Consider the following 26784-nt stretch of genomic DNA (forward strand, 5'->3'; position numbering starts at 1 on the left):
TTTTATTAAGAAAAAACAAGACATCACTTTTACATTTCAGAATATTTTCAAACAAGGCCTTTCTGTTAAAGCTTTAGGTATCTAAAAAGTGTCTACATGATTCACACCTGCATGAAGCTTTGCAAGTCACACCATAGTCACCAAACAGCTATATTGCACAAAGATCCACACAATACCACACCATTTTTAGCTTAGTCTACATTGTAAAGTGCTGTTTCATAGGGAGAAACTTGAAAAAATAATTATCTGGATAGGCAAGTACTGCTGAACTGTATCTCTGAAAGTTGACGCTTCCATGGTAGCGGAAAAAATATCACAGCGTGTTGTCAGTGCCTCTTGACAGTGTGTTTTTTATTTAATAAGCTGAAGTAAGCACCAAAGAGTACTGTCTGGAATGCATACTAAGTATTCAAGTAACACCAAAAGCCAAATAAATTTTTAAACTCAGAATGAGATAAATACAAGCAAATCTATCAAAAGGTAGATAAATGTTTAAAGTAGCATCAGTTTCTGTCCAGTAGAGTAAGTAATTGCATAGCAGAACACATCTTAAATGAATTTGAAACTCTAGTAGAAAAAAGCCCCTAAATTTTTAATTTCTGTAGTCTCAAACCAATAATCTTTCTAGATTAATGAGTCTTGAGACACTGTCTTCATATCTGCAACAGAGTTTTCCATTTACAAATATTTCCATAAAGTAACAAAAGGTCTGGTGATACCAGTACAGATGCTTATAAAAAATCTAAATGTGGAAACGTGGAGTGCTAACCATGACATAAACCCTCTAATCTAGACCAGTTTCTGAAACAAACCAGTTTTTGTTTCATCAAAAATGAAACATTTGTCTACGGAAGGAGATTTGGTCTGGAAAAAAACCCGCAAAGTTCAGCCCTACAATCTACAGCTTTAAGCTGGTACTTGGTTTGGTAGATGAACTGACCATTGCCAGTTATAGAAGGGGAGAAGTCACAGCTACTGAAGTGAGAATCCTTTCTCCTGGGTCTGTCTGACTGCTGTGCTGACACAAGCAAGAGCATGACTCACCTACTCAACACAGTATACTGATGTAAGAGTTTTCAGTGCTTGACTTGTGGTTTAATAAATATTGGACAGGGGGAAAAAAGTAGAAGGAACAAAAAAATCTTAATAGCAGAGGGAACTGCTGAGTCTCACTACAACTTAGTTAGCTCCAAGACCTGGAAAAGCAAACAAAAAAAAGGTCATGTTCATGTTACCAATGAAGCTACTCAGGAATATACAAGTCTAGAAGTGACTGAAGAGCTGAAGAAGGCCCTTAGAACTTAGTGACTAGGTAAACAAGCATTATCAACATAAACAAATGCAAAACAGCACACAGGTGGGGAAAACCCTACGTGCACAGGTAGCCATCAGGACTGCATGAAACACTGCAGAAGAAGCTTCATCATCACCCTAGTATTGGGTGTCAAATAAAAAAAGGCAAATATGGCTTTAGGACTACAGAAAGAAGGAGAACCCAAAACTCTGTCATCCTTCACAGCAACAACGGTGTCTTATGGACAGACTGTTCAGTCAGCCTCAACAGGAGAGAAGAGAGCAATGGCTTCAATCCAGCAAGAGGGAAGATGAAAGGGAGGAAATGATAGAAATGAAAGACTATGATGATAACCATCTAAGAGAGAATAAATTAGCAAAAGGCTAACTATTAAGGGACAATTTGCCTTTACTCCTGCAGGAGAAAAGGCCAAAGATACCCCCTACTTCACACCTGCTGCTGGGACATCAAAGTGTTTCTCACACAACTCACACTGAATCTGTGGAGTGCACCTCCACACAGCCTTATCAAGACAGAAACATTTGCAGGTGAGATCCAGACAAGAAGTTGCTCTTGCTGGGCCTTTCTAGCCCCAAAAGGGCAGTCATATTCACGCTGGCACAGACAACCATTTTAGACCATTTTTTCCAACAGTGGTACAGTCAGAGGCTTAGGAGAGAAGACACTGGGAGGGGTGGACTCCAGGTCAGATCAGTACAACAGTTCAGACAGCAAAGCCCACAAAAGTTTTGCATTATGACCTACATTCACTTAACTGTTATTGTGATTTTCAGGTCCCATTTCACAGCTCTACAGCTGTTTACATGTACTTAGTAAGCATACTTCACACACATTCATCAAGATGCAACACTATCCCCAAATTAGAAAGCATATCCCCAAATTAGAAAGCATATCCCCAAATTAGAAAGCACCAAGTACTCATTAGAAACATCCTTCACTTTAGATTCTTATTTTTCCACAAGTCAACAGTGTACGCACCCTACTTTTTTTTTATACACAGGTTTCTGTAAAGAGAGGCAGTCCACTTCCATTCCCAGGAAGATCATGTAACAGATCCTCCTGGAAGATAGGTCAAAACTTACGGAAGACAAGAAAGTGATCAGGGACAGCCAAATGAGCTCACCAAGGGCAAACACTGCCTGACTCACCTAGTGGTCTTCTGCAACCAAGTGACTGCACCAGTAGATAAGCGAAGAGGTAAAGAGATACCATGTACATGGACTTCTGTAAGGCCTTTTACAGGATCCCCCACAGCATTCTTACCTCTCAACTTGAAAGAGAAGGGCTGAATTGGATGGACTGTTCAGTGAATAAGGAATTGGCTGGATAGCTACACCCAAAGAATCACAGTCAACAGCTCAATGTCCAAGAAGAAACCAGTAATGAGTGGTGTCCCTCAAGGGTCTGTACTGGTACCACTGTTGATGTGGATCTCATGAGGTTCCCCAAGACTGAGCACAAGGTCCTGTACCTGGATCAAAGTAATCCCCACTATCAATACAGACTGGGGGATGGAGAGCAGTTCTGCAGAGAAGGACTTGGGCATCCTGGTGAATGAAAAATTGGCCATGAACCAGCAGTGCGTATTTGCAGCACAGAAAGCATCCTGAGCTGCCCAATGGCCACCAGGGCAAGGGAGATGATTCTCCCACTCTGCTCTATCAAGACCCCACCTGGAATACTGTGTTCAGCTCTGGGGCCCCCAGTACAGAGGAGAGGCACAAAAACTGTCAGAGGGCTGGAACACCTCTCCTGTGAAGACATGTTGTGAGAGATGGAGTTGTTCAGCCTGGAGAAGAAAGGTTCCAGAGAGGCCTTATTATGGCCTTTTAATACATGAAAAGGATTTAAAAGAAAGATGGGGAGAGAGAGACTTTTGACCAAGGCCTGGAGAGACAGGACAAAGGGCAGTGATTTTAAACTAAAATAAGTTAGATTTAGATTGGATACAAGGAAGAAATTTCTAACAGTAAGAGTGGTCAGACACTGGAGAAGGTTTCCCAGAGAAGCTGTCGATGCCCCATACCTGGAAGTGTTCAAGGTCAGGTTCGATGCAGCTTTGAGCAACCTGGTCTAGTGGAAGGGGTCCCTTCCCATGACAAGGGGGTTTTGAAATGGATGGTCTTTAAAGGTCCCTTCCAACTCAAGCTGTTCTGTGGTTCTATGATTCTGTGAAAAACTACTATGTGATACAGTTTTTAGCATTAGAGGAACTGAAATTTGAAGGGAGACATCCTTTAAGGCAGAAATTAGGTCTCAAAACTTAACCAGTGCATTTTTAACATTCTTACTAAGAAAAATCTAAGCTGCTACTAGATAAAAAAAATTAACCTATAAAAGCAAGTATTAAAAGAAATACCTGATTTTTTTTTGAAATTCACATATGATTACTCATGTCAGTAACTCATTTGCTTTTGCCTAAATACCAGGTACTATTAATCACACATGCAAACATTTCTGATTTTTGACTCCAAAATCTGACATTTAAGGTACAATTGCACTTTCTTTTTGATAGCTTATAGTAAAAGCCTGAAGAATAAAGATACTTACCATTATGCCACCAACTATATGACACTGAGTGTCAGAACTTGAGTTTTAACTTACAATCACATTAAGGGTATACAACATGCAATCAGATTCAAGTTTACCCTCATCATTCCAAGTATAACTTAAACGTTCAAACACCATTTCTAGTTTCTTCCTCTTTTATATTATATTTTCTTAAATGCTGTTTTGTGCTGAAAGGCCCAACTGGTGGTCAGGGGTTAACTGGAAAGCATTTGACCCCGTAGAGGCATTCAGGCAGATTTCTTAAAAGGAGAATGGCAATCCCCCACTGTCAGCTTTGACTTCATTAAATACAAAGCTGACTGTGTAAGGATTTAAGTTAAATACAAGGCAGATTTCTACCCCGAAGAGTAAATTTTGGTTGCTAGTCCTGAAGAGTAAATTTTGGTTGCTAGTCAGACTTCTTCCCTGCTTCCCCCAGGAAAAGAAGTCTGTAGAGAACAGCATTGCACAGATCGCAAGAAAGGCATGAGAATTCCTCTGGTTCAGGAAGTGCCTGGACCATCTATTTTAAAAAATCACATGCCAGAGGCTTGTGAGCAACACGCAGGTAGAATATAATTTATCAGGACTGAAACTAAGGTAGAACTCTTCTGCTTTCATTTTTCATCTCGGAACAGCAATGGGAAGAGATTACTGCACTAGATGTCATCGTGGTACTCCCTGTACTTGGCTGTGACAGCTTCTTCAAGATGCACTGCTGCACCGCCCATCAAAGCAAATGCTGGGTACATTATGCCAGAGCAATCCACCTCACATTCATACAGGCACTTCATATGGCCTGCATCGTAAAACCCTACCCTGCCTTTGTCACAGTCAAGGCAAATGCCCAAGCATGACGGCAGGGGAAGGATTCTGCTTGCTGGATCCTTGGGAGCAGCAGGTGTAGCAGGGATAAAGAACTTCTTCATGCCTAAGGTGACCAGTGTGCAAGGCTGCGATGAGTCAAAGAAGGTGTCTTCACTCCCACTGTCATGACCGCTGTCTTGCTCATATCTGGAACGGAAAAAAAAACATGTGCTTTTGTCAAATTATTAAGTGGGATCAGTGATGTGAACTGGAGAAAACATTTTTGTAAGATAGGCAACACCACATGATCACCCAAAAAAAACTTTTGTGGTAAAAAAAAATCACAGAATCATAGAATATCCTGAATTAGAAGGAAACCACAAAAAACATCAAAGTCCAAGTCCTGGCCCTGCACAGGAGAACCCCAAGAGACAGACACACCATGTGTCTGAGAGCATTGTCCAAATGCCTCTTGAGCTCTGTCAGGCTTGGTGCTGTGACCACTTCCCTGAGGAACCTGCTCCCCTCTGGGTGAAGAAACTTTTCCTAATATCCAGCCTAAGCCTCCCATGACAAAATTTTATGTCATTCCCTTGGGTCCTGTCAATGGTCACCACAGAGAAAGGATCAGTGTCTGCCTCTCTGCTTCCCCTCAGTCTCCACCAGACTGCACAAGCCCAGTGACTTCTGTCGCTCCTTCTGGGGCTTCCCCTCAAGGCCCTTCCCCATCCTCGTGCCCTCCTTTGGACACTCTCTAACAGCTCAATGGCTTTTCTGTGTTGTGGCACCCAGACCTGCCCCCAGCACTCGAGGTGAGGCTGCCCCAGTGCAGAGCAGAGCGGGACAATCCCCTCCCTTGCCCGGCTGGTGATGCTGGGCCTGATGCACCCCAGGACACGGGTGGCTCTCCTGGCTGCCAGGGCACTGCTCACTCATGTTCACCTTGTCATTGACAAGGACAGCCAGGTCCCTTTCCTGCACTCATTTCTGCTTTCCAGCCTCTCCTTCCCCAGTCTGTCTGTACATCCAGAGTTGCCCCATCCCAGGTGCAGAATCCGGCACTTTTCCTTGCTGGATTTCATACAGTTGGTGCCTGCCCAGTCCTCTCTCTTGTCAAGGTCTGTCTGCAGGGCCTCCCTGATCTCAAGGGAGTCAACAGCTCCTCCCAGTTTTGTATTGTCTGTGAAGTCACTTAGTATCCCTTCCAGTCCTGTGTCCAAGCCATTTATGAAGATGCTGAAGAGCTCAGGGTTGAGGATGGAGCCCTGTGGAACCCCCCAAGTGACAGGTCACCAGTCTGGTGTTACCCCATTCACCACTACCCTTCATGCCTGAAACATGAGCCAGTTGCTCACCTAACACATGATGTGTTTATCCAGCTGTGTGCTAGTCCTGAAGAGTAAATTTTGGTTGCTAGTCAGACTTCTTCCCTGCTTCCCCCGGGAAAAGAAGTCTGTAGAGAACAGCATTGCACAGATCGCAAGAAAGGCATGAGAATTCCTCTGGTTCAGGAAGTGCCTGGACCATCTATTTTAAAAAATCACATGCCAGAGGCTTGTGAGCAACACGCAGGTAGAATATAATTTATCAGGACTGAAAACTAAGGTAGAACTCTTCCACTTTCATTTTTCATCTCAGAACAGCAACGGGAAGAGATTACTGCACTAGATGTCGTCGTGGTACTCCCTGTACTTGGCTGTGACAGCTTCCTCAAGATGCACTGCTGCACCGCCCATCAAAGCAAATGCTGGGTACATTATGCCAGAGCTCTAGAAGATCTCTGCTCAGCCAAGCCAGCCTTCTGTCTCGCCTGTTTGACTTAACAACATTTTGGAAGTGCCTGCTCCTGTGCCCTTAGGAGGTGATGCTTAAAAAGTGACCAGCACTGATGGACCTCAGCACCTTCAACAGTGATCTCCCAGAGGACTTTACTGACTAGCACCCTGAGCAACCTGAAGTTTGTTCTCCTCATGTCAAGAGCTGAGGTTTTGCTGGCACTTTTCCTCCTGACAACGGAAATTTTAAACTCGATCACTTTGTGGTTGCTGTGGCCAAGAGGGCCACTCATCTCCACTTTGCTCACGAGATCCTCTCTGTTGACAAGGAACAAATCAAAGAGGGCACTTTTCTCAGCTGGCTCCCCTAGTACCCATACCAAGAAGTTATCATCCAGATATTTTAGGACTCTTCTGGACCTGCTTGTACCATCTGTGTCGTGCTCTCTGGCAAGCTGAAGTGCCCCACAAGGACACACGTGGTTGATGCAGAGATATTCCTTAGTTTCTTAAAGAATAATTCATCAGTGTCATAATCATGTCAGGCTGGGTGGCCTATAGTACATTCCCACAATGACATCCACTTTCTTTGTCCCTTAATCCTTATCCAGAGGTTCTAAGCTGTGGCACTGCCAACTGCAGGCTCCATACATTCCAGACATTGTTACACACAATGCCACCCCCACCTCATCTGTCCTGCCTGTCGCAGGGCACTCCCATCACAGGACTCATCCCACCGGGCTTTGCTTACACCAGTGGTACACACCTAAGCCAGGAAAGAAGATGCATTTAGTAGGTGGAGAAGACTCACTTCAGTCACTTCAAACCATTAGTAACAGCTGAACTCCAGTAAGGACAAGACCACAGACAGGTATACTACAGAGTGGATGTATCTAAATGTACTTAGGCTAGGCAATCATTAGTGAACCTACAAGTATAGTAAATTAGTTAATGTGAGAAGTAACTTAGCAAATATGACCAATCCTTACAGACAGGAACATGTCCTGTGAGTTCTCCATGACACTGCTGTGTTACAGTGTCTTTAAAATTCAAAAATCTAAAGGTAGTGTTTTAATGGTTTAAGCTTTGGGGCTTTTTTAAGGTGCGCTCTCTGAAGACTTCCCTGAACAGTTTCCCAAATGGTTACTGAAGAGTGTGCAGATATATTTGGTCAGTCTGCATGCTTTTCCCCTCACCTCTGTCCCAGACAGAGACACATGGAGAAGCACACATTTTTCAGTACAGACATTCTCTACCTAGGATTTCAGTTTTGGCGTGCTTGTGGGGGCAGTTGTTTCTGTGTCAGCTAAAGTTTTGCAGATATCTATGTGGAGAAGGAATGAGAAATCAGGAAATTTAGATCTAATTTCTCACTTTGCAAATTGCTCCATCTGGTTTTAAGCAGCTCGAGATTGTGCTGACACATTTTCCACGTGTTATACAGGAGGAAGCCAAACATTTGTTAAATTTCTGAGAAAGAGTCCCCAGGAGATAGCCTCCCTGCCTGCAGTTCCTACACACACCCAGGCTTGCTACAACTGTAATTGAGAGATGGAAATATTTTTACTGGTTTGTCCACTGCACTTTGGCTTGTGCTCAGTGGCACTCCAATACAGCATGTAAGCATGGAGCCTGGGGTAAGCCAGTGCCTTGGGATCCACTGTGGCACAAGCTACTGCAGAAAAATACAAATATGTACAGTGAACACAGCTTTCTGAAAGGCTGCCAAACCTTATATGCTGAGGGAATTAAGGCAGAGTCTCGCTATTGATAATTAAGCATTGCTTCTATCTTACAATTTACACTTATTTTTAACCTTCTTGCTTTAACTGACATTCCTTGGCATCTATAGGAACCTGGCTTCTTTCCCAAAAAGAAAGAAAATAGGACTCTGGATAATCAGGACATCTTTCTGCTAACAGGAGGGGATGAACAGGACAACCTGCTTATACCATATAGTTCAAACTTCTCACTGGTGGTTAGGTTCACCTCAGGTAGTGAGACCAGACTTGCTCTTAATTTACTTTTTTAAAAAGCCATCTCCTTATGTAAAACATGCATTAAGCAAGAGTCTGCAATTTACCTTGGACTGGTCACATCATGGGTATTGTGGAACAATTTCTGTATCTTGTTGCTAGGAACAACTCCCACTTTCACCAGGTATGAATAGGCTTCCACACGAAAAGCCCAGAAATGCTTCCCTTTGGCAATCCCAGTGTCGCCAATGATGTAATCCAGGGTTGTGTAGCATCCAACCTGCAAGCGTTCAGATCCCAGTAGGAGAGGAAATCCTGCCCTGCTTTCCACAGAGGTTCTTCTTGGGTTCAGCTGGAGATGTTCATTGTTGTACCCACATTTGTCATCAAAAAGAAAACTGAAAACTGAAAAACAGTATCCCAGAAAAATTCTTATTTATGTATTTGGCCTTCTGTGCTTATAAACTACATTTGAAGTCATACTGACATTAGAATTTCTCACTTTTAAAGGCTGCTAGGAATGTCATGCAAGCTAACAGTCTCTGTATGTTACCTACTTAACCTTTAACAGTGATTCTAAACATTTATGCAACTGGTAACAGTGTAGGAGACATCTGGGAGCTACTGGAAACTACTTTCAGCTCTTAACACTGCCAGACATAAGAAAACCCCATACCTGGAGCTGGAGGAGTACGCAAAATAACTTCTCGGCTCCAAGGGCTACAGATGGACCCTTTGTATCCTCGAACTCTAAAGGCATAGCTGCTGTCGTCATCAAGATCAGATAATACTTTGCTCTTGCCACAAACTTCAGTCTTCTGCCATGTCACACTCTCATCTTCTCTATTAAGCTTATGGTACTCAAGAACATAGATATCAGCTGAATCTGTCTTCCCAGGGCATTCCCAACAGATCAGAGCTTTGTTGTACATTCTGCTCTGCTCTTCATTGATTTCTGGTATTTCTAGACCTGGAACACATGAGAAAAAAAACCATTGAAATTTATATACATGTTGTTTTGGAGTTAACCATACAACCTGTCCTGGGTAACCCAAAATGTTAGTGTATTCCACATCTATCTGTGCCCCTGGGATATTAAAACTGGTGGTGGGGTCCGAGGCTGTGACCCAGGAAGAGGTGACCGGTCCAGGGAGATGGTCCCGAAAGGAATCGCCTTCCCAAGGCCCGGTGTCTTCCCTCAGCTGCTGGCAGAGGGGCCCTTGCAGAGACTGTCAGCTCTTTAGTGATATCAGCTCGTGATTCCAGCTCAGCTCTGCAGGGCAGCCTCCAGGCCAAGCCAGACCAGAGAGAGAGACAAGAGGCTCGTGTGGCTGGTTCCACACGAAGGGAGCTTTATTGTGGGTCCCCTCCGGCGAAGGGAGGCCTGGGACGAGCTCTCTCTTGAGGGGCTCAAGGGAGCTTGCCTTTTTAGGGATACAGGGGATCAGCAAGGGGACCAATGGATTACAGAGGGTCTGGGACAGACCAGTGGGTTACAGAATGATCTGCATAGTGTCTCCCAAAGGACTGTGGGTCTACCTTTCCTCACCATGACCCAAAAGTCGTTGCCTTTCCAAGGAGTCCTGCTGGGCGATTGCGAAATCTTTTATCTCAGCAGACATCTCCCAGCAGTGGCTGGGCATACCCCACACTGGGAGATTTCAGCCACTTTGTAACTAGGGACTATTACTGTTATTTTTGGCCCATTGTTTTTTTTGTTTTAGTAGTAAACTGTTATTTTTTCACTTTTACCTACTCCTATTAATTTTTCCTTATTGGTGGAAAGGGATTGGTTAAAATTATATTGGGAGGAAACTCATTTTAAAGCGTCCACCTCTTAGAATTGTCTTAAACCAAGACCCAGCTCCTTTTTTGAGCTATATCTCTGTTAAAGGAGGGAATCTAACTCTCTGAGTTAAACGGAGCAGATGAGGATGGTTCTCTGTTCATACACTTAAATAAATCCCCTGTTTTCTATTTTTACTTTGAGAGGCTTGAGCCATTTTTTTTTCTGGCAGCTTTAAAAACTATTACTTTCTGTCATGCAATAAAATCTTTTAGAAAGACTGAGTGTGATGTAACTACAATATTTTAGAAGCCAGTGCAAACTGGTACCAAAGGCAATGTCATTTTAGCTTCTTTATGAAAGCTGAAGCTTACACTGCTGCCAGGTAATGCCTTCTAAATCGTGGAGACAGAAGGCACAGTGCGAGTCACAAGACTGAGCCCTGCAACTGCTGCCCTGTGCAAGTTCTGCCTTTCTCCAGAGAAGCCCTTAAAGCTGTAACTTGAGAAAGACCTGATGCTCTCAGAATTTACCATTGGAATGGAAGGACAAGTCACCAAGGATGTCTTCTTGCTTAGCAGTGTCCACCACAAAGTCTTCAAAAGTAGTTTCAGCTGCTGGCCTAAAGCTCTTCAGAGACTCAGTAGCTTTTTGGATTCTGGAAACACAGAAGAAGCAGACTAGCACAAGAGAAAAAAAGACAATTCAAGGTGAACATTCCATAAAGTAAAAATGCTAGGTTTTGCTTTAAAAAAAGTTCTGCTTTCATGTACTTACTGATGTCTCCCAGAAATTTTTGTCTATCTAGAAAGATTCTCAAATACAAAATTAAAGGCCTTTTGTACATCAGTGTAAAGATAATGAACAGGATATATTCCGTTGGCAAAGCATTCAATTAATTTGGAGCATTATGTGCAAAGAACAAAACTGATGTGAGGTGCTAGTAGAGAACACAAAAATCAAAGAGCCAGAAGAGGCCTGCTATATTAACTTGCAAACACCTGATAAAATCTCTGAGAAAAGGAATTTGTCAGGGAGCTAAACAGACTACCCTTCCTCTGCAGTGCCACTGAACAAGGCTAGGCATTGAGGCAGGACAAGAGCCCTCCTCTCCTGAGTGGTGTTTCCTAATGCACACTCTAATGCAAGAATTCCAACTCTAATGCTGGAACACCACCAGGACTATCTCCCAAGCCTCTGCAGTACAAGGTACTGCAGTCAGTATTTTGCTATCAGCTTTCTAAAGAATACAACAGCAGAGACATCCTGGAACAGTACCTGCACTTCAAACAGAAGATATTTAAGATACCTGACATGAAGTTGTTTTGCTGTTTGAACAAAACAGGAGGGATCAGTTTCTTTAAGCACTTCTTGAGCATATCCTACAAGGCCATTATTTTCCAGGAGCCCTTGGTATTCTTCCACTTGTGTTTGCAATTTTTCCAGCCTTATATTCTTAGAAGTTTCAATTGCCCTAAGAGCCGCAGATTTCTTCTCTTCCAGGACATGATATAATTTCTCAAAACTCTGAGATGCTTCTTGTTTAGCTCTTTCACTGTTGCACTAGGAGAAAATAAAAGACATTTTAGACAGATTCTGTATCACTGGGGCTCTGTACAGAAACATACTTAAGGTTGTTCAAGACATCACAGTAATCTAGTCATCCATTTCACACACAAGACTAATGAGCTTTGCTATGCTATTCAGCACTGAAAATGAGATCAGCATACCACCCAAGCTAGTCAGCATTTGCTGTCTTTAAGAGAATGAAGGAAAGTATTCCTCTGATTATGTCTCGAGTTATGCATTACATTTGTCTAGATAGCTCATGAAGAAGCACTGTGAAAGCATGTCTGTCTCTGAAGTCTTCATGCCCAAGAGCTAGATGCTCTTCCACCTTCCCCAATCACCCTAAACTGAACACCCAAGCCCAGCTTCTCAAGTACACCCTCTGAACTGTAGTGCCACCTCTGACTACTGCCCTGGATAAAAGGAACTGCAAAGCACAAAGGCAATCTGTAATCAAGACACACCAGTACGAGGAGCTTCTGCAATTTCTGCCTTCAGGTTTGTCAGCTTGTATGTGAGTTTCCAGCCGTGACCCTTCAGGGAGATTTTGCCCTTAATTCTGACTCTCTCAAGGTAAACAGGCAGCGTAAATAATGCACCATCATAAAAGCACAAATACCCAATGTTTAACCCACTTTGGTTAAGGTATCAAGCAAGCTTTATTTCATTTAAATTTACCGCAGCATCCAAAAATGAACTTCCCTCTGTATGCTTCCCACACTGGCAGGACTAGGTCTTGCCATGTGTGATTCAGTACTAGCATAAAGTGTTCAAAAATTTATTTCACTCCTTAACTGAAAAGCCCAAAGTTTGAAACTTCACTGAAAACAGTGAAGACACAGTCCTTCCTGTCTCTCTACAAAGGCCAACTCCAGAAAACCTGCAAGGCACTCTCACCTCTGTTTCTTTCAGCAGCAGATCCAGCTGTGTGATGTGAGCTTTCACCTGGCTCTCCTTACTGATGAGGTACTCGATATCTTTTGAAAGCTTCTCCTGTTGGAGTAAAACAGCAATAGGGTATCTCACACAAAGTGACAACCAGCACAGACAGGTCATCCAGCTAGTCCTCAGTTTACCTAGCCACAAGGGCAACAGCCTGACACCAGTTATGAGAAGCAATCCTGTGGAGAATTGTTTGGTGACCTGCAGAGACTACAAAGCAACTGTGAGCAAGACTGGTGGCACAGCCCCTAAGGACAAGAGGTAACAGTGTCAGCTGGCTCCCAATCACCCAGGAGTCACCCTCTCTTAGGTTAGGAACATTATGCTTCAGGACATTAAACTTACAGAAAGGAGTTATTAGCTATTAACTCATTTGTAGTAAGAGTTGCTAGAAAAAGGAGTAGTTCACATCACAGGTTTATGAGTGTCCCTGTGCTTCCTTAGCTGCAAGAGCAAGCAATTGTACAGGAAAAGCCTTTCAAACTAGTGAGGAGGCCAAAGAGCAAAAGGCAGGCTAGTCTGGTCTCTTTTTTTTTCCTTCTTTTTTTTTCCTCCTGTGAGCAAGAGAGGAAGAAAAGGAAGAAGAAGAAGTAGGTGCAGTCTTTAATAAAAAATTGATGTTTGCAAGTCTTCTCTGTTGTGCTTTGCTTAGGACATTAACAGCTATACAGCTTCCAAAACACACAAAGATACATACTAAGGTGTCAACACGTACTTCTGATGCAAAATTTTCAGAAGTGCTTCTCAAGTACCAGCTACCACAAGCTACCCGAACACTTATATTTAAAAAAGTTGATCATAAAGTATTAACTGCTTAAACCTTCTGCATTGTCAGTACTGCTGTACAATTAGTTGAAATAAGGTGAAAGCACTTTTAAGGGGTTACGTTTCAAGCATCACAGCAAATGGCAATTTAGTTTCTAAAACATGCCCTACATCATACTAATATACACATTAACCAATGCTGCACAACAACAGGCCTCAAGACTAGTTCAGGGTCTCCTAAACACAAATCCTGGCTTCCAGCCAGAGGGAGTTTGCCCTCACATCAGAAGTACTCCTCCCCTTCTTAAGGTCAGGTCCAATGATATTTTCTTTTACCTTAAGGGTTTTGTAGGCAGTGCTCATGGTTGTTACTCTATGGTTTGCATGACCTCCACCCAGTTTACAAAGATGACAAACAGGCCTTCTGCAGATTTCACAGTACATGTTTACCCTCTCCATTTCATGTTCCGGACACATCAAAATCTGTGGGGGGGGGGGAAAAAAGAAAAGGAAAGAGACAATACAGGTGTACTTCCAACAAATAATCAAAACACCCAATCAACCCAAAGCAGCATGTGATTTCATCAGTGAATTTTTTATAGCCAGTTTATCTTCTACCTTTAGTATTTGTCAATGCCAGTGAAAGCCAGCAGATGAACACACACAGTTTCACAAGGTTTACAGTATGTAAACCTCTAGCAGTGTCTGTGTAGACTCCATATAGCAAACAACCTTTTGCTAACCCCTGCCCATGTTGCTTGTGATGCCTTCAGCACTATACACTCCTGCTCAGAGCTGTAAATGCAATATATAACACACCCAGCCTGTCAAAGTTAACCATGCTCATGCCAGCATCTCTTGCAACAGCTATGAAGTGTTTCTTAAAGCAAGAGCTGACATAACACTGTAGCAATTTAAGTCTAAGCTAGATTTTGATAAGCCACATAGCCATTGCTCTTGGAGCAACAAAGTGCAGCCACCACCAGCTACAGTAATTTTAAATACAAAAGACTCCAGTGTTTCAGTCTTTCCATCTGACTCCAGTTACAAGCTGCTCACACTGAGTGCTCCTTCCACGATTAGCTCAAACAGCATTGCAAGAAAGCTGGTGTTTGCTGAAAATAATTTTTCAAGAACTGAACATGGGTAAATAAATGCTCAAAGAGTTAAAAAAAGTGCTGCTCAAGTCCAAGCTCAGGCAACAGATTAAACCATGTAAAACGTGTGTGTGTGTGTTATGTGTCTGTGTGTGTTGCTTTAAAAAACAAACAATGCTTTGCCTCGTTCTAGAGCACTGAAAGACAACATTTGGGTCATCTATTCCACAGAAGTTACCAAAGAGAAGCTTTTGAGGAAGCTTTTCAGTTTCAATATGCCCCCACACAAGAAAGGTCAGAAAAGGGCATAAAAATAGAAAATTGTGAGCAGCACAAATATGGACACAATAAGTTAAAACCTGAAACCAACATTCAAGTCCCAAATGTTATCTTAGGCTATGCTGAAAAGCCCAAAGTTACTAGTCTCACCAGCACCTTAGAACATTAAAATTATCATTAACCCAAATATGCAATTAGCATTGACTACGGGACTTGGAAGGAAATAAAAAGGGGGAAAAAGGAAGCTGCCAAAAAAATCAGCTGTGCAGGCAAACATCTCCAAAAACTACAGTCAATCAGTTAGGCTGTGGAAGTAATTTTTCCACAGCAGTGTAGAGTCACACCTAGCAAAAAACACATATTTTTATTTATCTCCTCATATAAGCAAGAATTACAGGCTGCAAGTGAGAGACAGTAGAGGTCAGCAGACTGCCTTATTATCTTCTCTCAAAACTCACAAACAATCAGCCCAGTATGTACTTCTCCCATCCCCACCACACACACTTCGAAGTGCTCTCCAGCCTGGTTGTAAATTATAGTGATGACTGAAAACATTGTTAGGAAACCAACAAATACTTCATGCTTTCAGCTCAGGTCTTAAAAATGCAGAAAAATGAAAAATGCATTTTTCTTCTTTATACTAAGCTCAAGCAGTCCTCAGAAAAGTTTCTGTAAGAGCACAGTAAAGATCAGATTACTGCTGTTGGGAAGTTTTTCAAAAAAGCAGATGCATCTAAAGTTAACTACACTATGCTTTTCTCCTTTTTTCCCTGCTTTCTGACTTCACATAAAATTAGAAATGCTAAATCCCACAGGTGCACACATACTCAATGCATCTGTGTCAGAATAATCTAAACCACTTCACCCCACTTTGCTCTGCTTCAAGTCAACTACTGACTTTTAATCCTGAATTCAGTCTGCATGTAGTATAACACCATAGGGCACCTTTAAGAGTGCACAGGGATCACAAGATGTCTTTGGTATTTTCAAGTAGCAGCATTGCAGCTGTGAGGGTTTAGATACCATAGAAGAGAAGTTTTTAAGGAGCTGTATAGCATTTTAAAGCAAGAGCTAGAAGATACTATGCAAACCTTCACCCTTCTCTTTTATCCAACAGAAGGACATTTCAACATGTGCAAGACATTTGTAAGCATACGAAGCATGTGCTCACTTTTAACGGGAAAAAAGCTCACTTTTAACGGGAAATAAGTGGACTACTGGATGCTCACTATTTGCCAGCTTGCTAACTTTAGAGGCTCAAATCTTTCCAGTCTCAGAAGGAAGATACACCAGCAGTCAAGAGCTTCTTACACACTGCACATTAATCAAATTTACTTAATTGAACCATAATTAATCAGGACTTGTTGACCATCAGCATTTCCAGTATCTGTGTGACCTCCAGCAAGGAGGCAGAAGGCACACAGCACGTGGTGGGACATTAAGGCCTTTTGTGGTCCCTGGTTAGCAAGGTGGCATCTGTGACATGTCACATCTGTGATGTAACTTAAATTCAATAAGGCACTGCCATGTACTGCACCATGCTTAGCGTGAGACACAAAGGTAGCAGCATTTTGTTATCACTCTGTTTTGTCTGAATGCAGCACCAGCAGCACCAGTGTATGAAGCAGAAATTTTGCCATTAAATTTTATCTCTTATGGTGCAGATAAAAAAATAATGGTGTAATAGCAATGGAGACCTTAACTCCACCTTTTGCTCCAGTTAGATGCATTAAGGAGAGAAAGAAGATGCTTTCTGATGGATCAAGTTCAGGCACAAAGCATCCAAAGGGGATGTGCCTAAAGGGGGTATGGAAGAGGCCAGGTGTGTTGAGGTTTTTAAGTTTATCACACACAGGCATCCTTCTGAGGCAGTCCCATTCTAGATGCTCAAGAGCATAGTGCCAATAACACCAAGGGTGTGGATTCAATCCCTGTGTGAACCATTCACTTAAGAGCTGGACTTGATGATCCTTGTGGGTCCCTTTCAGCTCAGAATTTTCTGTGATCTGTGATCATTGTCTTAAAAAAAAAAAACTGAAAGAAAGACTCAAATCACAAGTAACACAATCCATTCCACAAAGTAAAAATCCCTCTTTTTATAGTACCCTTCAAGAATGTTCTCATTGTCCCCTTCAATGACAACCACTTGACCATCAGCAAGAAAAAAATCTTGTGGTTCACTCAATAAATAACAGCAATAGTCAATAAAGCAATAACGGTCCTAAAAAGCAACCACCATTGCACAGATACATCTGAAGCTACACGAGAATCCTGCAACCCAAATTCTGTAGGGTACAGTACACTTACCTTGGGTCTGAAGTTGGTGGTTGGTCCTACATACTCATGCTGGGCTTTCACGGTTCCCCAAGGATGGTGTATTTTGAAACATTCATTGCAATAGCTTGCACTGCAGTCCATGCAGCTCTTTGTGGACTCCTGAGGCGGAGGTTTGCAGAAATCACACATAATAGCAATGGCTGCCCTGGCTGCCTGTCTGTATCTTTCCACAATGGTTTCCAAAGTGAAGTTGCGAAATAAGCCATTGATGCCACGCTCTCCAAGATCAATATCCCGCTGGCAACCAGGACAAGGAAACAGAGTCGATCTAGGAGTCAGTGAATTGCGTTTTCTGCCTGTGTAGACACCAAAGCCCAATTTAGAATGAGCACAAACCAAACTGGTTTAGATTTTAAAAGCAGCACAGGAATCTATGAATCAATTCCAGACTGTAGCACATCATCGAAACCAGTACAACACCAATTCAGATGCAGTCTGCCAAGCCAAAAACAATACAATTGCCCTGACAAGGTACTGTAATTTCTGACTCCAAGGGACATTACAAACTACTCTTCTAGAACTTAATTTTATGTTAAGATAAATTTAGCTGTTCCAATTCTATCTTCTTTATCTAGTTTTGGATACACTCAGGCTGTAGCCTTTTGAAACAATAAACACAAAACCTCGTGGAAGCCAGGTGGTTTTAGACTAACTGGCTGCCCATATAGAGAGCAACAGCTTCCTAAGATATTAAAGTGAAAGACGCTTACTCCCAGAGCAACAGAAAAATATAGCCAACTTTGAGCTCCCTGAAGCTTGCTTTGGCTGAGTTCAAACTTACTTTACTCATCCTAAGAGACATCATTAAAAAGCCAGGAAAATGAGGGAACAGTATGGTATCTCAGCCAAATCATTTAGTCAAAAAATGCAGAGGCTGATTTGGCCCCTGCTGAAAGACCTCAATAAAGGAGAACTGCGAAATAAGTCCTGCACACCAAAGGGAGTCTGAGGTAGTTATATGGGAGAGATTCCTCCACCCTGAACTGAGGAACCACAGATCTCCACAGGGTACCTCTATCTTTATTAATTTCTAAAGGAGGAACTGCAGAGAAGCTGCACTCCTACCAAACAGCTACACACAAATTTCCCCCCCTCTCCAAAATAAAATCACAGGCTCAAGAAAAGCCACTAACCTAAGGAGCCTTTTGAGTCTGTTAGGGGACTGGCTCATACAGACTCAGAGGTTACTCACAAGGTGATGCTCCTGAGGTTATCAAACCAGGAGTGCATCCCATCTCACTCATGAGCCCACAGGATGCAACTACCAGAAAGAATCCTGTATGTATTTCAAAAGCAGGCTAAGCCAGTCTTTAGGCTTAACTTGTATCCTCTCAGCTTCCCCTTACAAAAACCCACCTTCGGTAGTGCTGGTACATTGTTTTAAGATCTCTTTGAGAGCACTGCATGTCGGTATAACTAAATGTCCTGATTTCATTTGGGTTAGAGACAATTTTCTTCTCAGTAGCTGGTACAGTGGATTCAGTGTGAGAATAATGTTGTTATTACACACTGATGTTTTGGCTGTTGCTAAGTAGTCCTTACCCTAAATCCAAGACTTTTCAGTTTTCCACACTTCACCAGTGAACAGGTGCATGAAAAGCCAGGAGGGAGAACAGCCAGGACAGCTGACCCAAACTGGCCAAAGGGATATTCCATACCATAGAATGTCATGTCCAGAACATAAACTAGGGGCAGTCAGCTGGGACAGGCTGGGCACAGGGCAGTGAGTGAACAATTGTATTGTGCATCACTTGTTTCTCTTGGATTTTATTCCTCTTTCTCTTTTGCATTGCTATTTTTTTAAATTATTGTTATCCCTCCAGTATATACTCCAGTATATAATTAACTCTATTCCAGCTGAAACCAGGACACTAACAAATTTGTAAACGGAGGTATGACCTAAAGCTGAATTCTTAGTGTGGAAATTGGTTCTTCAGAAAGGGAAATTCGTTCTTCTCTGTATTTAATCAGTATTTTCCCATCAAAAATGCTAATATAATAACAATAATAATAATAAAAATAATAATAATAATAATGCTTTTTTTCTTTCTGAAGTGTCCTGTGATGCTACCCAAAATACACTTGCCTTGGGCTGCTCTGCTGTTGCCCCTTCACTTTAAAATCCAAACCCTCCATTCCTGTCATGCCCTTTCCAGTCTCTTCAAATGAAACACCAAACCAACACTCCTACAAGGAATTAGTTCCTTTAAATATCTTTGAAATTTGACCCGTGGTAGTTATGCATGACTGTCAGCTAAGAAGTCACAATTGGAGCATGGATAAGTGTGCATGCACTGACAGTCTCCCACCCAGCTGGTCTCATGCCTTTCTGTAAATTCTGAGCAGAACTAGGCTGCAGTTACAGAACAGGATGGGTGACACAAGACAGGTATACAACTCTCTGGCTAAGGGAGCAGAGATTTTTTTTTCAGATTTCATATTTTTTCAGTACTTACTTGAAGTGAATTAATTACTGCACATCCTGCAGTACCTATAACTTGGCATACACAGCAACACACGCATGCAAGGCACAGCAACAGCAGTGAAACACAAACTGTATTTCCAGTGTATGCTCCAAGCCAGCACTGCACACGTCAACACAGAGAAATCTTCTACATAGACTTCTACTACGTCTTAGACAAAAATATGACTTCACATGCAGTGCCATGCAGACAGTAGCTACAAAAAGTGATCTAGAATACATACATTTGCTGAAACTAAGAAAATAATCATACAGTGTGGCACATATCAGGACTGCCTACAAGTAGTAGGCTACAGCAGAGAGCAAATAATGACAAAGCAAGATAACAAAGAAAAAAAAAAACATGGTGCAGTGGTCAAGTTTAAAAATACAATCTGAAACTCATATCCATCCCAATGGAGGCCTTTCATTCTGCCCATGGTGGACCAAAATGAGACTGTCATCATGAGCGATGCTCTGCAAAGACTGGTGACATTGTTTACGGAAAGCAATCCAGTATCAAGGAAGTCCTGCACACCTTCAGATGTCTCATCCCTTTTCACTGACAGCACTTCGAGAGTCTAGGCTGGGGTTTTTTTCCTATTTTAAATCTTGGAAATTTATTTGCAAACCTTCTTGGAGTGTTCTGCCACTTTGACACTCAAAAGTAAGGAAACACATTCTCTTTCTGCCTAGAGAGTGTTAAAATATGAACACTCTAGTTTGCTTTCTGCTTAAAGGATTTCTACACTCGTGTTTTAAGAAGAATGCAGTGATGAAGTAACAAATTACTTTGGACACTGTCTTTCTATCTGTCTTGTGTCCAGTTTGCTAAAACTGAATTCTGGTTATACACAAAAAAAGATCCTAACAAAGAAAAAGCACACACAAAAAAACCAGAGCAACAAACCCCCTGGATTTTGTAGACATACATAGACGTGCAGCTCAGGGAAACTTAGGTCCTACCCACATTCTCTTTCCTTTGCCAATTCAGTTTACAACAGGCAAATATGTATTTTGTGAAATATTAGAAATCATCACATGAAATTTTCCACTGTGATTTGTAAACTGATTGCTCCACTTACAGTAAGTTGCTCAATCAGTTACAAAAAATTATCACAACATACACTCATGCTCAGACTCAGAAATATTACCATACAGATTGCAATGACTTGGGTCGAAGAGCAATCTTAAGTATGTCCTTTAAAGACAATGTTTAAATGTCATCTTCCCAAGGAGAGGTACCAACACTTAAAATGTTGAAAAGTCCAAGCTGCAGTGAATGGTTTGCAAAGGGATAAGACATCTTAAAGATAAAGTTGTGTTTTCCAAGTAAACAGTATTACCAGAATTTTATGGTTGTGGAAGACACGGACATTAAATGTGTGAAAGTTTAAAAAAAAAAAGATTTAAAAGTCAACTGGATTCTCTTGAAAGGTTGGGGTTTTTTTAAAATATAAATATATATTGCCACCCCATATCTCAGGTGATGCTTTTGTATGGACTTTTAGGGGGAAGGAAAAAGGAGAGGGGGGAAGGGGACAGGGTTAGCAAGGGGACGGGATAAAGAGGGAAGGGGAAGAGAAAGGGAGAGGAAGCACGGAGAGGGGAAAGGCCTCATGAGAGAAGCCAGCAGAGCTCAGATGTTACTTTCAGACACTTTAGTTTTCACAAACTGAAAGTGCTTTCTGCCAAAAGAACAGATACGGACAGCTTTCCAAGAGGTCTGACAGTATCGTGTGGTATCTCTGTTTTGTGACACATTCAGCCTTCAACTGAGGCAATTTAAACTCCCTCTTCCGATCAGCTGCCTTGTCCTCCACTGAGTGTGAAATTCAGATTTGTGTTTAGCTCAGTTCACATCTTTCTTGAAGGACACCTATATTCCTATGGATTGCTCATGTGTCTGCCAATACCGTGGCAACAAGGAATTTGGGGACTTTTTCTCTCATTTTTGACCGACCGTTACATAAAAAAATAAGAAATCGGTATTTAAAAAGTCCACACAGTGACTGAGCTTTTCAATTTTGGAAATGAGATATAATTAAAGCACTGACTATCCTTCAATCTGATTGTGTCATTAGACACACCAAATATTACAAGTCTGTAAATGCAAAATGTTTCATTTTCCTCACATATTCATGTGCTGTGATAAACTGTGAGATTCAGATCTACCTACTCACATCAACATGGTGTAAATTTCAATCTGTTCTTCATCAAATGAAGCAGGCTTAGATACAATGAAGAACCAATATCACATTCCTTTTAAAAGTGATGGCCAAACATGACATGTAAACATTAGGAAGATCAATCCAATAATCACTCTTCATTACCAGTAAGACAGCAGTTGCACTGAAACATAAGCATGTAAACTCCTGAAAATTAAAAAGCAGGGGGTGGAGGAGGTGGTGTGGTTGTTGCTGGGGTTCTGCATTTTTGCACCCACCAATATATATTCAGTCGTGTACACACACAAGGAAAAAAATCTAATCCAACCCTTAACTGAATTCCAGTCCAGTTGACCTTTAAATCAGTCTTGCACAGAATGAAAAGCTGTCCTTACAGAACTTCTTTGCTGTACCTTTGCTCACTGCAAAAGCCTTTTTGTGGACTTGACCACTGACAAAAAGCTATATGCTAACCAACAATAGTTAACTCGAGATCTAAATGCTAGACTATCTCTAGCCAACACAAGAAGTGAAGCATTTCTACCTCTGCACCCAAAAGACCTCCTCTGTGAGGCTGCGAACAATGAACAGAGAGCTGTTTAGACATCAAGAAATGAGATATACCATTGGTTTACAATGGTTCAAATGAAAAGCATCAACTCCTTTCTCTCCTGTGGCTGTTAAACTCCTGCAGGGTTGAAAGGCAAGAATGTTTAATTTCCTAGCATATCAAACAACTGTAATATTTAAGCAGAACAGGAAAAGGGAGAAAGAAGGCATTGGGAGGGAGGGGGACAGGGAGAGAGATTTCCAACATTCTCACAAGTGTCAACATAACCACATTACACACTTTAATTACACCAACGCTATAATTACAGTAACATTAAAGGTAATGGAACAACAATGAGAAATAGCCTTCATTTTCATGTTATATACCGCATCATTTTTTTAATTAAACATGATTTTAAATACAATATAAAGAGGAGTATTTTTAAACCAACACACTGGATTTTAAGCAGCACATACACTCCATTTCAATGAGCTCTGTCCTTTTTACATTAAGATAAATTGTACTTGTAAATGCAAGCTGTGTGTGCACAACAAATACAGAACAGGACCAAATACAGACCAGCTCCTTCTGGCATACCAAGAATTTAAATGCCAAACCCATTTAAAATAGATTATATTCCTTATGGAGACATCAGGGATTCCTTAAGTGGGGGAAAAAAAGACCCAAAAAAAACCATAGTGGGAAGGTGTCATATGCCTTTTGAAATGTGACACTAATATCTTGACACTGACATGCCCTGCACGAGCCTCCCGGAAGTTCTAGTAGGTTTTTGTTATGCATGTGAGACCCTACTTTGGATATTTTCTTAGCATTTTCTCTCTTACGGAGCTGTTTTCTTGCAAATTCCCCTACAGATCACAAACCCAATTTAGCAAGGCAATGCACAATATGAGTACTCCAGATGCAAGACAACTGTGCAAATGTGAATTGCAAGCTGGCGACCACTGCTGGTACCAAACTGTCTGAGAGCAAATCTCACACTTGATATAGCAATGGAGCTACAACGCCTGTTACATTAGAAGCAAAGACAGTACAACCTGAATTTACAAATTTATTCTTTAATGCTGCCATTTCCATATGCTTTTCATTCTGCAAATTTGAACTGTCTGAGATGATAATTTTCCTGTGATGTGCATCTGCCCAATGCTCTTTGAGGTAAGAGGGGGGAAGCTCATTATTTCCAAGTCTCAACTTTCTCTTGCTACTCATCAAACAGGTCTTTAGGAAAGCAATCACCTCTCTACTAGCAGGTCAGATGAGGAGATATATTCCAATCAGTTTGCTGAGGTGGTGGCAGACTCCAGTGGATTTAAAGATTACAACTCCTGGAACAACTTGTGTACATGTATCTCAGGACAGGGTGGTGGTGGCAGGGGGAGTACCAAAAACTGGTGGTTTTTTGCTTATCAGACTCATTTGAAAGAGTACCAGTACTAACAATTCACTAGTTGTTTGCACATTTGATCTGTGAAAACTGGGAAGGATGAACTTTAGTAACACAAAATACAAGAGAGAGCTTTAGAGTTTGTCTTGTTAGTAGCTCTTCCAGAGCACGGGGGAATGTGGTTTTAAAGTGGATAATTACGTCAGAAGAAAGCCTAAAAGCCAAGATGAGGTATCTTTCAAGAAGTAAAGCATGCACAAATCACTTTCAATGCATCTGTATAAAAGCAGATCAACTCATCCGTGGATTACACTGACTGCAAGAATCTTCCTAGCATGATACCACAAAGAGCATGAGGAGTCCTACAGCCAAGCACTCCGTAAACCTTCGAGCAGACCACAATGAAGGAGGCTGTTAGGGCTGTCTGCTTATAGTCATCTGTCCTTCAAATCTGCAATCATGCAATAATCATAACCAATGGAAAATTATTTACTGTATGCATAATGAAGTGGGCAGGACAAAACTCTAACTTGCAAAGTCGGCACAGGCTCAGAAGGAAGTCAGAACTACTGCACTGGGGCTGGCTGAAACCAGAGCAAACCACTGACAGGCAATGAAAACTGCCAAAATCTACATCTCCACGCTACTGAACACGATGCTATTGCATCTCCATGTAAATGAAATACAGAAATAAACAAACACAATGGTTATAAAGATTTACAAAATGCCACAAAGACATTTATTATAAATGAAACAGAGTGCATTGTCCTTAAAAATATTCCCATTGTTCTTGACACAAAATGAACAAGAGTAGCACTATCCCTAAGTCATCTCTGTAACCGTATCAGGAGTACCAGGAAGACATTTTACCAATGCAGATACCATTCAGCTCAAGCCAGTCTAATAATAAAATCAGGAAAACATGCACAAATTCTGATACATACCTGATCTATTAATCCTGTCAATTCTGTCCATGCTAGAAGCAGAGATTCTAATTCGAGGGCTACTCTGATTAGAGGATTCAGAGCCTCCATCAGCAAAGGAGTCTTCAAACGCAAAAAGTATTTCTTTCACACATTTGTGACAGACATTGTGCTGGCAGGGAAGGATCAGTGGATGGGTAAACAATTCCTTGCATGCTGGGCAGATAAGCTCTCTTTCAATACCCTTAATGGCAACCTTCATGATAGAAAGAGGGAGAAACAAGTGTAAGCGCAGGAAAACACAAGCCACCAAGAGTTATGGCACTGATCTATGTCACCAAACCCCAGCTCTGTAGAATAAATGCACACAGTTTTATCTGGTTTGAGGCACTTCTCTGACTAAAACAAATCTCAATTAACATTTATGAAAGCACTGACACCATTCATTTCAACTGAAGTAAGCATTGCCACTAGGCAAACTCAGTTCATCTTTAGGTCATGTCTGCATTGCAGGGGAGGAAAGGAGGGGAGTAGTCTTAATTCCACTCAAGGACCTAGTGAAACGAATGCAACCATACTTCTTAACAATAGGAGTCCGTATGTTTAGCTTGCTCGCTGGCTTACGAAGAGGAAGAGGGGAAAAAAGAAATTAAGTGTCAGACTGGTTAAACAACAGGCTTTCCTGACGTATAATTCACGTTTAAGGGCTGCAACTGTCTTGAATTCATTAGGGTAATAGTTTCGAGTCAGAAACACTATTTATTTATTTATTTATACGTTTATTTACGTCTTATATCTGTCGCACAAAGAGCCGCCTGTGGATCGGTGCGGCTGTTCGGTAATTCCGTGACCCCCGCGGCCGCCCCTGGCACCGCGCCCCGCCGAGCACCAGCGTCGGGGGGGCGCAGGCGGCGGCAGCGCAGCGCCCGCTCCGCCCGGCGCCCTCCGGGAGCGCTTCCCCTGCGCGCACCGCGCCCGTCGGAGCTCCCTGCGAGCCCTGCCCGCCGTCCCGGCTGCACTACCGGCCGGGCACGGACGAACCTGTCGGCGCGCACCGGGGGGACTGACAGACAGACAGGCAGGCAGGCAGGCAAGCAGGCAGGCAGACACCCTACAGCCCCCCGCATCACAAGCGGAGGGACGACGCACCCCGCCCCGGCGGCCGCGCCCCGCCGGTTCCCCCGTGCTCACCGGGCTCTCCAGCCGCTCGTTCTCCATCCCGCCGCCTCCTCCTCCACCTCCTCCTCCTCCTGCGCCGGGGCGCCGTCAGCCCGGGCGGGCGGCCGGGACGCGGACGGTGCAGCGCCCGCGGCGGCGCCCGGCGCAAAATGGCGAGCGAGAGGGCGAGCGAGAGGGCGAGCGGCGGGCGGGCGGGCGCGGGGCAGCGCGGGCGGGGCGGGGCGTGCGCGCCCGCGGCAGCAGCCGCACAGCGGAGCTGTCCAGCTGCCCCCGCCGCGCCCCGCGGGACACCGGCTCTTTCGCTGCTATTGTCTCGGTCCTTTTTCTCGCCAAGCGCTACCGGAAATACCGCCCGTCCCGGCGGCCGGCAGTATTGAGTGCTTTCGCGCTCAGACCCTGCAATTGATCACCTCCCGTGGTGACAGAAAATCGCTGAATTGTTGAACGGTTTGGGTTGGAAGGGATGTTGAAGACGACAGAATCACAGAATCAATCAGGTTGGAAAAGACCTCTGAGACCTTCGAGTCCAACCTGTGTCCTGGAGCGATATTGTCAATTGGACCTTGGCACTAAGTGCTGCTTCCAGTCTTTCCTTAAATACTTCCACCACCTCCCTGGGCTTTGAAGAAATTCTTTCTTATGTCCAACCTAAATTTCCCCCAACACAGCTTAAGATTGTCTTATGTCATCCTAAACATCTAACTCCAATCCCCCTACTGTGGCCAGGGACACCTTCCATGAGACCAGACTGCTCAAGCCCCCATTCAGCCTGGCCTTGCTCCAGGGATGGAACATCCACAGCTTCTCTGGGCAACCTGTGCCAGTGTCTCACCACCCTCTCAGTGAAGAATTTCTTCCTAATATTCAATATAAACCTGCCCTCTTTAAGTTTAAACTCAT

The 26784-nt window shown here is 42.7% G+C and overlaps 1 protein-coding gene across 1 annotated transcript; it reads right to left on the reverse strand.

The window, feature by feature from the left end:
- Positions 1-64: 64 nt before the first annotated feature.
- TRIM36 (tripartite motif containing 36) lies at positions 65-26019 on the reverse strand. The gene is made up of 10 exons (XM_082300922.1): positions 25897-26019; positions 24727-24961; positions 17169-17494; positions 13822-13968; positions 12676-12771; positions 11519-11772; positions 10743-10867; positions 9100-9393; positions 8531-8828; positions 65-4879 (listed from the first exon to the last, which is right to left on the reverse strand). The coding sequence occupies exons 1-10, from the start codon at positions 25921-25923 to the stop codon at positions 4525-4527; spliced, it is 2157 nt and encodes a 718-aa protein (XP_082157048.1). The 5' UTR covers positions 25924-26019; the 3' UTR covers positions 65-4524.
- Between the last annotated feature and the right edge of the window lie 765 nt (positions 26020-26784).

The sequence above is a fragment of the Coloeus monedula genome (assembly GCF_965178545.1).
Source record: "Coloeus monedula genome assembly, chromosome: Z".
NCBI lineage: Eukaryota > Metazoa > Chordata > Aves > Passeriformes > Corvidae > Coloeus > Coloeus monedula.